Source organism: Onychostruthus taczanowskii, unplaced genomic scaffold (genome assembly GCF_017590055.1).
Source record: "Onychostruthus taczanowskii isolate IOZ18803 unplaced genomic scaffold, ASM1759005v1 scaffold52, whole genome shotgun sequence".
NCBI lineage: Eukaryota > Metazoa > Chordata > Aves > Passeriformes > Passeridae > Onychostruthus > Onychostruthus taczanowskii.
The window spans coordinates 4,893,006-4,905,589 of NW_024502791.1; the positions used below are offsets into that span (position 1 = coordinate 4,893,006).

The 12,584-nt window shown below is 41.3% G+C and overlaps 2 protein-coding genes across 4 annotated transcripts in view; both read left to right on the forward strand.

Annotated features, from left to right (window-relative positions):
- Positions 1-3,322, forward strand: part of WWC3 (WWC family member 3) — a 99,639-nt gene extending 96,317 nt beyond the window's left edge. For all 3 annotated transcript variants that reach the window (XM_041416488.1, XM_041416486.1, XM_041416487.1), the window contains exon 23: positions 813-3,322. In XM_041416488.1, coding sequence (XP_041272422.1) covers positions 813-879 — 67 coding nt within the window. In that variant the 3' untranslated portion in view covers positions 880-3,322. The remainder of the gene's footprint in view (positions 1-812) is intronic.
- A 681-nt stretch (positions 3,323-4,003) lies between these two features.
- Positions 4,004-12,584, forward strand: part of CLCN4 (chloride voltage-gated channel 4) — a 44,576-nt gene continuing 35,995 nt past the window's right edge. The window contains exon 1 of the mRNA XM_041416529.1: positions 4,004-4,068. Coding sequence (XP_041272463.1) covers positions 4,065-4,068 — 4 coding nt within the window. The 5' untranslated portion in view covers positions 4,004-4,064. The remainder of the gene's footprint in view (positions 4,069-12,584) is intronic.

Genomic DNA, 12,584 nt, shown 5'->3' on the forward strand with positions numbered 1-12,584 from the left:
AGAAATAGCATAGCAACAGTTCATTAATCTGGTTAAAGCTTTCTGAAACATTTAGCTTAAATTTTGTGTCTCTTTTGATTTTAATAATAAGTAATTAATCAGTAATGTTAAACTGTATCTGGATTTGGATGTAAGTTCTTTCTGAATGCTTTGTTCTGCAAAAGAGCCAAAGCTAAGATAAAATTGCAGTGTTACAATTCTAGTATATATGACATTTAAAAAAAAAATAAAAGCTTTAAATATAAACATAGCTTAGGTGATTCTTCCAACTTAGCCTAGTTGCTGTGAAGTCAATTGTATTGAAGTTCTTCAATAGAAGCCTGTGGACATAAATAATCTGCTTAATGTAATACATGTAAATTGTTAGTAACACTCTCCCTAAAAATTACTCATAAAATACTGGAATTTTCTTTCAATAAGCCTTTTCTTTGGACTCTTTTTCCAGAGTTGCCATATTTTTTCCCCTTCATTTTTGTAGACATTATTTGCAAAACATACAAGAGTGAACTTTGCAATGCAGAACTTGTCCTGTGAAACCTTTTTACAATTAACTATGACTGAAGTTCAGTGAATTGTATAAAGCTTCCACCCAAGTTTTCAAAAATAGTAATTGTCTTCAAAGGAATGTTGCCAGAAGTATATAGTGAGGTTCAGTAGTTTTTGGAAGTTTGTTGTACTCAAATAAAAGGCCAGTTCAGTACATAAATAACGAACACTAACCATTAACCAGAGTAAAGAAACCATGTTCTTGTGGGGAGAAGGGGAAACGTAGGCATAATTTTATTTATTTTTTTCTCTTGTTTTGATCACAGAGAGAAGATAGCTTTTTTTACAAGACCAAGGATTAACATACCTCCTCTGCCAGCTGATGATGTATGACATGTTGCATTGTAAACATGAAGTATTTATCGCTTTTATTTTAATGAAGTTCTTAGATTAGACAAGTTTCTTTAAAAAAAAAATTGTGCAAAAGCTAATATACACGTTTTGTAAAAAATAAAAAAAGTTAAAAAAAGTAAACATAAACAAAAACATATATATAAATATATATACATATATATTTTATAATAGCGACTGCAACAAGGCTTGGTTTTTCCTTGTTGTGAAACTGACATCTCTGAAGACAACTTATTTTATAAAAGATCGACTATCCTGTTAAGAGCGTGTACAGTTTTTATGCTGTTTTATTTGACTTAAAGGCTGGAAGACAGAAACAAAGTGAGTTCAGGCAAATTCACTGTAGTGTAATTTATTTATAGTGCCTTTTTTCCTTGAAGGAAAATACCTACTTTAAGATGTATTTTAAGACTGAAATTTTGTTCCTCAGTATTTGTCATACAGTAGAATGGAACCATTGAGCTGGTTTTGTTTCTGATACCTGAAATGAAAATACTATGTTCTAAAATTGTCACTTTTTCAGCTTTATTATCTGTAGCTTATTATGTACATTGTATTCTTTAGCACTGTCTGTGTTATAGCAAAATATTATCACCTGCAATGTGTTTAACACTAATTAGAAGTGATGCTAAACGTTGCAGAATTCATTTGCATGTTCTTACTGTGCACTAATAGATTGTTTTCATTTCTGTTGTGTCTTAAAGTATCTTTATATTCTTAACTAGATCTTCAGTTTAAACGGGGGAAGGAAAAGGGTGACAGGTCTTTGTTTTGCTGTTTAATGAAAAGGGAATTTAAGGAGCAGTTTGAGCTAGCTGTGTGGAAAGCCTGCTAATGGACTATTACAGTAATTGCTACAGTTCTACAGATTCTCATCTGATTCAGGAAAGCACATATGTTCTGATTTCAGAAAGCAGCTGCTTTAAGTAAGGCTGTTTAAACACATGTTCATCCTAAAGGATGTGCTCTGTGGTTACTGCAAGCAAGTTCTGTTGAGCAGTAACACTTTCCAGGAGGAAGGTGTATAATTCTGGAAGGTACAGCTCACTTGATTACTAATTGGACCAGCTAAAATCTCGTAAGAAATAATTTTATTTGTAACCATCCATTTTAATGAAAGACTGTCACCCTAAATTCCCGAGAATGCCAGTTTTGTGTCCTTGCATCCTGCAAGTATGTAAAAATACTTCTTTACTAAGCTACTATAATAGAGTTTCTCATATTTTCCTAATTATACATTACCTGCAAAGAGAGGTGCCCAACACAAGACTGACTTTGCAAATTACTGGAATAACCCCAAAGGAAGATCATGTTGTCTCTTAATTAAAGATCAAATTGGTTCCAGATTTTTCTGTGTCAGGAAATCAGAACAAGGGCCAAAAAACAAACAGACCTATCAGAATATTTTCAAATATTCTGTAAGTAAGTTTTCTTTGTGAGTTTCAAGAACTTAGACTCTATTACCTTGTCAAAGGTCAAGAAAACCTGGAAGAGAAATTTAATTACTTATCCACGCTGAGGCAAAAAGTAACGGGGAAAAAAGATTGTAAGCATAAATGTTAATAAACACAAACATTTAAGGTAGTATTTCCTGTTTCCTAATATGGTCTATAGTCATTACAGGCATCAAGTGTTGTGATCATATAGCAATTTATATGAAAATGAAGTATATTTAGCATTTATTGTGCTATTCATCCTGAAGCCTGTTTTGCCTGTAAGTTTTGGTGGGTGTATATTGGGCTCCTTTGGCACAACTAGACTTTTTCAGAAACTATGCAGATAAAAGCCAAATCACATGAGAAATTTGTAGTGTTTGGGTAAAAGTCTAGGGCCAGCAAGCTTTTCAGTGCTCATTACTTTAAGTAAAGACCAGTTAGTCAGAATTTTGTTTCTCATTTCCAGAGGAGGGTGTCACACAGTAGTGTTTATCCAAAGTTAGCGTGCAGTGACACCAGAAGTGATTGCTGTGTATTAAGAACAGACAACACCGTGTTCCTGTGAGGCTGGTCAGGTACTGGAAGGGGTTGTGCAGAGAGGCAGAGCTCTCTGTCCATAGTGTGGATGAGGACTTAACTGGATATAGCCCAGAGCATCCTGGTCACATTAGACCTGCTTTGAGCAGGGATTGGGGTGGGGACCTTGTTTCCACCCTAAATTGTTCTGTGACTATAACCAAGGGGCAGTGTCTGGTGGTCTCTCTGTCAGGGGGTTTTTAAATTGTGGCCGCTGTGAGATGTCGTCGGTGTATCTTGTGGGTCTGTGATTCTGACTGCTATAATGAGTTCTGTCTTGATGTGGCAATGAGTTATCATATTCAGTATTCATCTCTCTTGTTTTTGTCACAGTTCTGTATGATTGTGTCATTTTTGTATTATTTGAAAGTATTTCTTCTATAAAATAAAATAATTTGCCATAAACAGAAAAAGGGTTTTCTTATATGTCAAAGATATTTCTTGAAACTTTTATATCTGCCACATTCCTGATGATTTAAGGAAAAAAAAATAATATTTTGAATAACACTGTAATTTAGGTTAATGTAATGAGTTTTCAAATAAAGGTAAGAGAAAATCTGGGAAACTGAAGATCTACAGGGGTTATACTTAAGACCTGAAAGAGATGCAGAGTGTAAGGAATGGCAGATATGTTCTTCCATGTGCTTATCAGTCATGATAAGTTGACAGCTGTATCAGAAGTTCGTAGTTGAATATTCCCAGAATTCTTGGGTAGCTCCACTTAAAACACATTGAACTGCCTTTTTTTCATAACAAACATTTGCACTTTCCAAATTAGTGTGGAAAACAAGTTGATATTATTAATTCTTACATAGTCTGTATTATCTTACTTGTGACTAATTCCAAGGTGGAAACCACTCAGAAGAATGCTGGTGGGCTTTTTTAGGCTGGCATTTACTGCTGCTTACACAAAGGAAACATTAAATCTGCATAATTACGCAACGGCCATTTTTCAGTTTCCCTCTGCAGCCCTGCAAGCTGCAGGAGCACAGGCAAAATCATAGCAAGGACATGTGACTCCTGTCTCTCCAGTATTTGCAAGGCATCAAGGGTATGACAGAGTTTAGGTTATTTTTAAACAGTCTGCTAGAAATAGGCATTTGGAACAGCCACTGTCCCTGTCTCGCTGCCGTCAGGAGCAACAGCAGAAGCATAATGGGTACGTCGGGTTGGGTTTTCTCTTGTAACAATGAAATCTTATTTGTATTTCTTGCTGCAGTTCTTTTAAGCACTTTGCAGGACTTAAAGGTAAGTGCAGTGTAAAAATTATAATTATAATGAGTCAGATGAACTCTGTCTTTTGGTTTTTGGAGAAGAGGGCCCATCACAGCTTGTTTTGACCCCAACCTCCTTTATGATTGTAGTGCAGTACATCTTTGAGAGGAAGAAGCATTTGCAGAGAGACTTGAGAAACTGCAGGCTAACAACAGCAAGAACAGCCTGTCTAAAACAACATGTGAAGAATGTATTTTTTTCTCTGAGATCACTCAATTGACTGAGTAGCACTGGAAGAAAATACCAAGGAGTAAAGTTGATTTGGTTTTAGAATCTGTAAATGTCAGTTAAATCATTTGCTTGCACTTTGAAAATCTCCATATTCTTGGATTTCAGAGCTTCTTAGGAGCTGGTTCTGGTTCCTTACAATTTCTGAAAATCTCTTAACATTTGAGCATAGATATATATTGTATTTTCAATAGAGAATCAGGTATTCTGTCAATTTAGTTTGTCTGCAGTTTGACCATCCAACTAAAAATGTACTTGCAGTAGGAGATCTAATGAGATCAGCTGGTAATAGACAAGATAAAACCAGGAAATTAATTTAGGAAAGTCTGTCCAGGAAAAAAAATGTAGGATTGAGACCCTAACACTCACTTTTTAAGCATACAAAATTACTATTCTTTGTCTAGGGCACAGTGTTGTGTTCAAGTGTGTGTCTTTGGCATGGAAATTCCCAGGTGTAGATGTTTCACCAAGTAAATGCTACTTCCTGTTTTCCATATTTTCCTCTCATAAACTGATTGAAGGAAATTGCAGTTGTATTATCAAGAAAATAAACAAGTGCTCAGTGTTCAGCTTCCTTCACAAATTCAATTGACCTATTAATACTGATTTTAATGGGCACAAAGAATAGATGCTGGCAGGAAGCTGGCACTTGCATCACTTTTCCACATTTCACTGACACAGTTATGAAGGCCTGGGGCTGTTACTGATCTATGAGTGGTAGAGGATTATGATCTGCAGTGCTGTGTGTGAAGGGCATAATCAAACCTCTAAAGGCATGATTCTTGCTCCAGAAAGGTGTGGGAACTTCAGGGGAAGCAAGCTGAGTGTTCAAATTTCTGAGTAAAATCCAGTGTGTGGCTTTGCATGGGGAGTTCCTATCAGGAATACATATCACATCCATAAATTACTGCTCAAGCACATGGGATGGAAAGGTCTTCCAGAAGTGAATTCCTTCGACTTTGAAGTGAGTGGAAGTCACTTATGTGCCTTCAGTCACCTGTGGGTATTTTCATGGGTGCTTGTGCAAGACCTCCTTCTACTCAGCTGTTGCATCTGCTTGGAAATACAAAGCCCCTGCCTGGACACCTGTAGGGGTAAAACCAGTCTGCACAATATTCAGAAAGGTGAGCAGTAAGGGGAATGTCCTGAAATACAACACGCTGCACACGTACAGACATGTACAGGGTCTTCAGAAAGAACAGTTACAACCTCTTGCCTTGCAGAATACAGCCCTGGTGGCGTGTACAAAATCTGTGCAGTCAGAACTTTGGCAATTCTTATCTTCTTGTAGAAATCAAATACATTGCTGAGCATGATAAAATTCTTAAACACTCCCCTTGCCCCTCAAAAACCACAAACCTCCCAAAAACAACAACAAACCCACACAAAAACACCCAAAACCAAAAATCCCAATATTACAGTTGAGACGCTATACACAGTTAACCAAAATGTGAAAGTCAGGCTAATTGCCTTTTCAAAAAAGTATTTTAAGAAGTTCTAGGTTTTCAGCAGTTGGGAAAGCTTAAGCAGATGTTTTGGAAAGGAAAAGTAGCCTGGAATATAGGAGAGGGTCTTTCAAGCAGTGACAGTTGCATTGAGAAAAAGGCAGAAGTGGATGGATGGAAGAATTAAGAAATGAAGGTAACAAGGATGACACCTTTGAGGGAGGCTTGCAAATCATGAATATGACAGAAGATGGAGGGAAGTCAATTTGGATAAGCTTGAAATGCAGTGCCAGAAAAATAGAAGGGACGGTGAAATTGCAGTTTGTCTCATTTCCAAGCTGCTGTGATATTTCACAGAGCAGCAACCTGGCCTGCAGAGTCACCAGGAATACTTGCAGGCATGCACACAGCATACTTCCTATGCTTTTACCTCGTGAGAAACCTGAATGTTGTGCTGTTGCATAAAAGATGCACAGAACGACTGATTAGCTCAGGTTAGGAAAAGGAAAAAGCAGCGTGTTTCCAGTGGTGACGGAACAGGCAGGGCAGGATAAAGAGGCTTGCGGTGTAATCCCGCAGGATTGCAGGCCGGTGCGTCTCCCGATCAGATATCCTATAGACGGAGGATGCAGTCACATGATTGTTACTGCTTCCTCCCCATGACATCACTGCTGCTGCAGCCATACCACCCAAGGAAGGATGCTATTAAAATCATTGGGATTGGCCTAAATGATGTTGCATTGCAGGTAAGCAACATAATTCTTCGAAAAAAAATAATTTGCCAGTTGCCCTTGTGCTCCAGTCGTGGAGCCCCAGCTCGGTCGGGCAGAGTTTCTGCTGGGGAATAAAGCGGCACATTTTCTCTGCAAGCAGAGGGTTTGCAGGTGCAGAGGCTGCCTGCTGGCTCTGTGCTGATCTCCCGGTTGGCATCTCCCGTAGAAATGCTGCCAGATGGAGCTTTATAGCTAAAGAAGGCCCTTTGTTCCCTGTACTTTCCAATGGCTCCTTCGGGTGTCTGCGGAATTCTGTACTTACGTGAGCAGCCATCATCATTCAGTCGCGCAAAGAGAGCAGCAATAGTGGTTTGCTTGAATACCCTGCCTTTTTCTTTTTTTTCCCCTGGATGCTTAAAGGAAGTTGCTGTTGTGTCTAAGCTTATAAAGGAATGAGGATTAACTTGCTTGAGGGGTTAAGAGGTGTATTTGGGGAAAGAGGCTTTTCCTTTATTGTTAATTTTTGCTGATGTGGTTTCAAAGCACCTAGTCCGACAGGTTTCCTGCATAATTTGCTGTAGTAAAAGGTCAGTTTTTCCTTGTCCTATATAAATGTGAAAAATCCTTTTCCAAAAGGAACGTAGGAGATGACAAGCGGATTTTTGCTCTCTTGCAAAATGCCGATCACCAAAAGGCTGAAAAATCCCAGGCAAATTGTGCTTTTGGACTTAATATTTGTGGAAGCAAAGTCCAGAGTCTGTTTTCCTGGTTTCAGGAAAACATGGGTGTTTAATTATGTGCTCTGTGCAAATACATTAATATATATCTATAAAGGAAAAAAATGTTGACTCTCCTGTAGGGCTTTTTTTTCTGTATAGCTTTTAAAATATATTTTAGTATTTTAAAATTCTTAATTTTTTAAACTTTATTCTAATGCACGTTGCAGTGTGAGAAACTAAATTAATTTTGAGCTTGTACTAATCAGAAAATTATATATTTTTTTAACAATTGTGATAAATAATTCCATGCCTTTGCCAGAGAACAGAGGATGACTAAGCTGCAGCTTCATCAGGCAGAGAGTCAGGTGACTTTTTACTCCTGGCCTACAGGAAGTTTTTTTTTTATTCTTCCAAATCCTGTTCTTTGTTCAAGTAATTTGTTCCCACTATTGGAAAAATGTGGCACGCCTGGAATCGCTGTGTGCTCTCCCATACATTAAGGGGAGATATTTTGGATTTCCCATGCTGAAGTAGATTGTACATCCCAGGGTGGGGTGAATTCTGGTTTCCAGTGATCAGGTATGCAGTTGTGTCAGTATCAGAAAATAAGGTGTGGCAGGGGGGAAAAGTAGATAATGAATTGTTGAAGTACAAAACAACAATTGTTGTTCCAAACTGAAAAAAAAAAAATCAATTTTATTTTTCTCAACAGAGCCTCTCCTGTTTTTTCAAGACTGAGCCTCTAAGGTGATAGAAATACAAACCTGTTGCTGCATGAGGTGATCGGGGCGGGGGGGGGAAATTGCATCCTGTCAGTGCCAACGCTGGGTTTCTTTTCTTGGTTCCCTCTGGAGTCGAGGCTGGCTCAGTTCTCTCCAGCACTGGCTGTGAGCCGAGCTGTGCTCTTGCCCACCAGGAGAGTGGCTGAGACCTGGCTCTTTGCCCGTGCCAGGAGAACAGCAGGGCTGCCACGCTTGGGTTCCGCAGGTCTGAGGGGTTCCCCCCCTCCTCCGGGTCATATGGAAGTGCCCTATGGAAATGTGTGCCAGGCAGGGCTTCTCCTGGTCTCTCAATTTGAGTCACACGTCTGTGCAGGTAGACAGGGCACCAGCCTGTGTGTATGCTGAAGGCCCTCAGAAATTAAGGATTGAAGTGCCCTAAGAGTTGCTTAGCATAAAAGGGGAATCCGGGGTCATCCCCAGCTGGAAGGGGCTCTCCCTGGCAGCACTGGGGTGCCACGCCAGGCCTCCAGCACTTGGCTGCAGGAGTGCTCAGCGCCTGTGCCCACAGGGGCCTCTCTTCCACACGTTGTACCTTTTCAAAGGCAGTGGCTGGTAGCCTTTAAACAGGGAGCAGAGGAGAAGGAGATGGGGAATGTTGACCCTGGGTTAGGGAACTTCTTATCTGCCTGAGCAGAGCAGGCCCCTCTGGAGCTCTGGAACCTCCTGGGGCTGGGAACTGCTTCACCATGGAGCTGCTGTTTGCTGACCTGGAGGGCAAAGGGAGCAGGATTGTGACTGTAGCCAGGTGCTGTAGCAGGGGAAAAGGGGATGCTCCCAACCCCCAGGCTCCTCCAGAGTCCAGAGGCATCTTGCTTGTGTTGGAGGTTGATGTTGTGTCATTTTCAGCCTTTCTCAGGCCTGAACAGCTCCTAGCTCAGCATGGTGCTCAACCCTCAGAAGGGGTGTGGTGCCCGGAGGAACCAGTCCTTTTCCTGGTTGCTTTTGCCACCACGCTGCAGCTTTCAGCAGGGGTGTGGGGGGGGGGGAGGGGGTGTGTGTTAATTTTTCCTCATAGTGAGAGGTTGTAGCAAAAGCATCTTAATTCATTTTTTGTGTGTGCATACGTACACACCAGCTGTTGGGTTTTTTTCAGCTTTCTTCATCTCTAGCCCGGCAGAACTAAAAGATCACGCATGATTATTAATGTCAAAAGAGAGACTCTGTCAGGGTTACATTAGGCTGCTGTTCCTACAGCACTTTTAACATTTTGCTCTTAAGCGTCACCCCAAGGAAAGGGTCTCCCCATCTTGCAGAAGCTTCCTCTCAGGGGGATGAAATAACTGTAGCTGTGTGGCCCATTGGCATCAAAGGCAGCAGTGAAAGCCAGTGCCCTGTGGACAGGAAAACATCCCCCTCCTGTGTGAAAATGACTCACAGCCTTTGCTTGAATCACGAGAAGTGACATGCTAGAACAGATTAATGGCTTTTCCAATGTGGGTTTATCAGTTTTATTTCAAGCTGAAGGCTCAGAAAGGTTTTCAGTGAGAGATGCATTGAATGCCATTGAACATTCCATTTCAGGAAAGAGCTGTTTAGGAGTAACTGTGTACCAGGGCACCTCCCTTCTGACAGTGTAACTCTGCTCTCTCTGAACACATTCACTTTTCTTTTTGCAGTTCCAAACCTGGTTTTCTTCCTTAATCTTAAAATTTTTTGAATGAAGAGGCAAAGAGCAGCACTGGAAATCTGGTGCTGCAAAGCTCAGCTGTGTCTGACATGAGGAGGAAAACCCTGTAGCACCCCTGACTCTTCAGACGTGGATTAGAGCTCTGTGGCAGTAAAAACCACTGGTTCAGAATGGAAATTCCCCTCTTTTTTGTGAAGAAGAGGACTTGAGGGAAACCAAGAATAGAAACCATACATGCCCCTATACTGTTAGGGCTGGTTTCCAGGGTGTCCTGTCTCCTGAAATGTGGTTTCTTACCCAGAAATTGAAGGTTTCCAGTGTTTTACCTAATCAAATCTTGATTCATTCAAGAAGTAAGGGGGTATGGTGTTGATACAGTTCATGAGGCTCATCTGCCCAAACTTCTGGGCTGTTAGCAGAGGAGCATCCTTTAATAGAGATGTTTCAGCTCAATTTCAAAACTGCAGATGAATATTCCAGAGGTAGTGATACTTCCCTCCTGCTTTTTCCACAGCCTCAACATCTGTACTAACAAGTAAATTTATTGGAGGGACCTTTAAGACTCACTGGAAACAGAGATGTGAGTTTAACATTTTTTTTATATAGAGCCAGTTTTGGCAAAAATTCCAATTGCAGCTTGCAGGGAAAGAGCTGGGATTTTTTTTTCCTCTTTTCTGACATAACTGAGCAGCTGAACTAATTTTGCTCAGACTTTCCAAGAAAACTTGAAGGGAGCAGGCACAGGATATTTCATACCAAAAGAAATTGTTTTCTAAAGGGAGAGTCATCGTGGGAAGGAGCAGGGAGTGGGATGCTGGGGTGTGGTTTACCCCTCAGAGGAAGAGAATGGAGGAGAAAAGGAGAAAAGGGAGTCTGGCTAAGATGGAAGGGTGGGAAGCCCTTTTGGTTGGGTGTCAGCTCCCGTCCGTGTCGCCCCTGTGCTCCTGGCCAGCTCTGCTCTCTGGGCTCACCCCATGAGCATGGGTGGTGGCTGGGGGGACAGGGGGACAGCTGAAGGCTGTGGTTTGCTCAGAGGAGTGCCTCAGTTTCTGCCATTTATCCCAAATGTTCCCTCCTGCCTTTCCCTTCTCTCCAAGGCCTCTCCTCTGTGATCTGGTGCCCTGTGTTTTTTGAGCTCTGCTGTGGCTTTTTCCATAGAGGTTATTCAGGGTAAAGCTGCACATCAAAGACGTGACTGTATTTAACTTGACCACACTATCATAGCTGGAAACTCCATAATATGTGGTGGTGGGGCCATACAATAAAATACTGCAATATTTTACTGTACTGTTTCTGATACTGCAGCCTGCCTGTGCTAGTGTGGTGAGAAGCTGAGGGTTTGCAGAGCTATTTACTTGTATTTGGAGGCTGTGCAATTAGTCCTTGAATTGTAGGAAAGGCATTTGCCAATTTTAAAATCTTGTCTTTCCTCTGTATTTTCTCAATTTATAGGGAAATTTTTTTCCCCCATATTATGTTTCAAAAAAAGGGCTGTAAGTGGGTTCAGTATTTTCTGCTTATTCCAGGGGTCTGAACTTGATTACTCTGGTTCAAGGCCATTTTAACACATTTTATAAATTCATCATTAAGACAGAATGTCAATAACTTGTTTGGCTTGTTCAGTCAGAAGCATCTAAATTGAATAATCTTAAATTGCCTGTAAATATTTTTCAACCTATAGAAAATCGCCCATTTAACTTGCTGGGGATTCAGCCTGCTTACTTTAGCTGAAGACTTCTTTCTTGTAAAATCACCAGCCCACAGCATCTTACTTCTTGTTGAGAAGAATGTTTAATAACTGTTTACCTGTCTCCTATATCACACATTGCCATTTCTAAATCATCTTCTATGTGGCAGGTGGTGGAAGGGGAATTACATCCACACCACCTTGGCCTCCCTTGGTCTCTTCTAGGCTATGCTGACCTCAGTCTCTGAACCCTCCACAAAAGATATAATCATCTCCCTGTACTTTTCATTTATGTTTTTCATGATGACCCTGTTAATAATCTTGCTTGCTGCCTCCTCAGCTGTCAGGCCCATTTTCTCTGGCCAGGTGGTGCTGAAGACCTGTGGTGTAACTGTGCTGGGCTCTAGGAACTTTCCCCCTCAGCCTCACCCTCTTAGGGCTCCCTCTGAACACGGAGCCTTCCAGCCCGAAGCATTCCATGATTCTGTGATTCAGCTCACTCTGCTGGCAGCACCGACCTGTTTGCCTGGATTCAGGCCCTCTGAGGAGAGTGCTCTGTGTCCATCTCTGTGACTGGGTCTAAATTCCTTGGGAGTGGGGTGGATGGATGCTGGCAGAGCGCCCAGCTCTCAATGGGGGGGGCCTTTGCTTGACAGATCCCCTTGAGCAGATAAAGGCCATGAGGCTGGGGCACCACTCTTGGTCCTTGGAACAATCAATACAAGTATTAGGGGCACAGAGTATTAGGGCCAAACCATCTGCCCGTGAAAAGGGGTCTGGTGAGGATTGCCAATAAAATTTCATTGTTCATTACTGCCTACTACAGAAGATAAATCCCAGGGATTTTCACAGCCCCCATGCACCTTCATTTCTGTGGTAACTGCTGTCATGTCATGCCACATGAACACAGCTCATCTGACCAACAATTCAGGTGAATGGTGGGCTCAGCTCTGATGGAGTCATGATTCAAAAGCTTTGTGTCTGTTTTATCCTCCTCTGTTTTATCACAGTGGATGTGTTGGTACTAGAGCACAGAAAAGCCCTGAGACACACCGTGATCTCCTTTGGTGTGTTGGCTAACACATGATACATTTGTTGGAAATGGAATGGGTGATGCTTTGGACACCCTGAAAAAGGCACTCCAAATGTGAATTGAAAAACTTGAAATTGGCATTCAGGCTTTTACTTTCTTCTCCCAG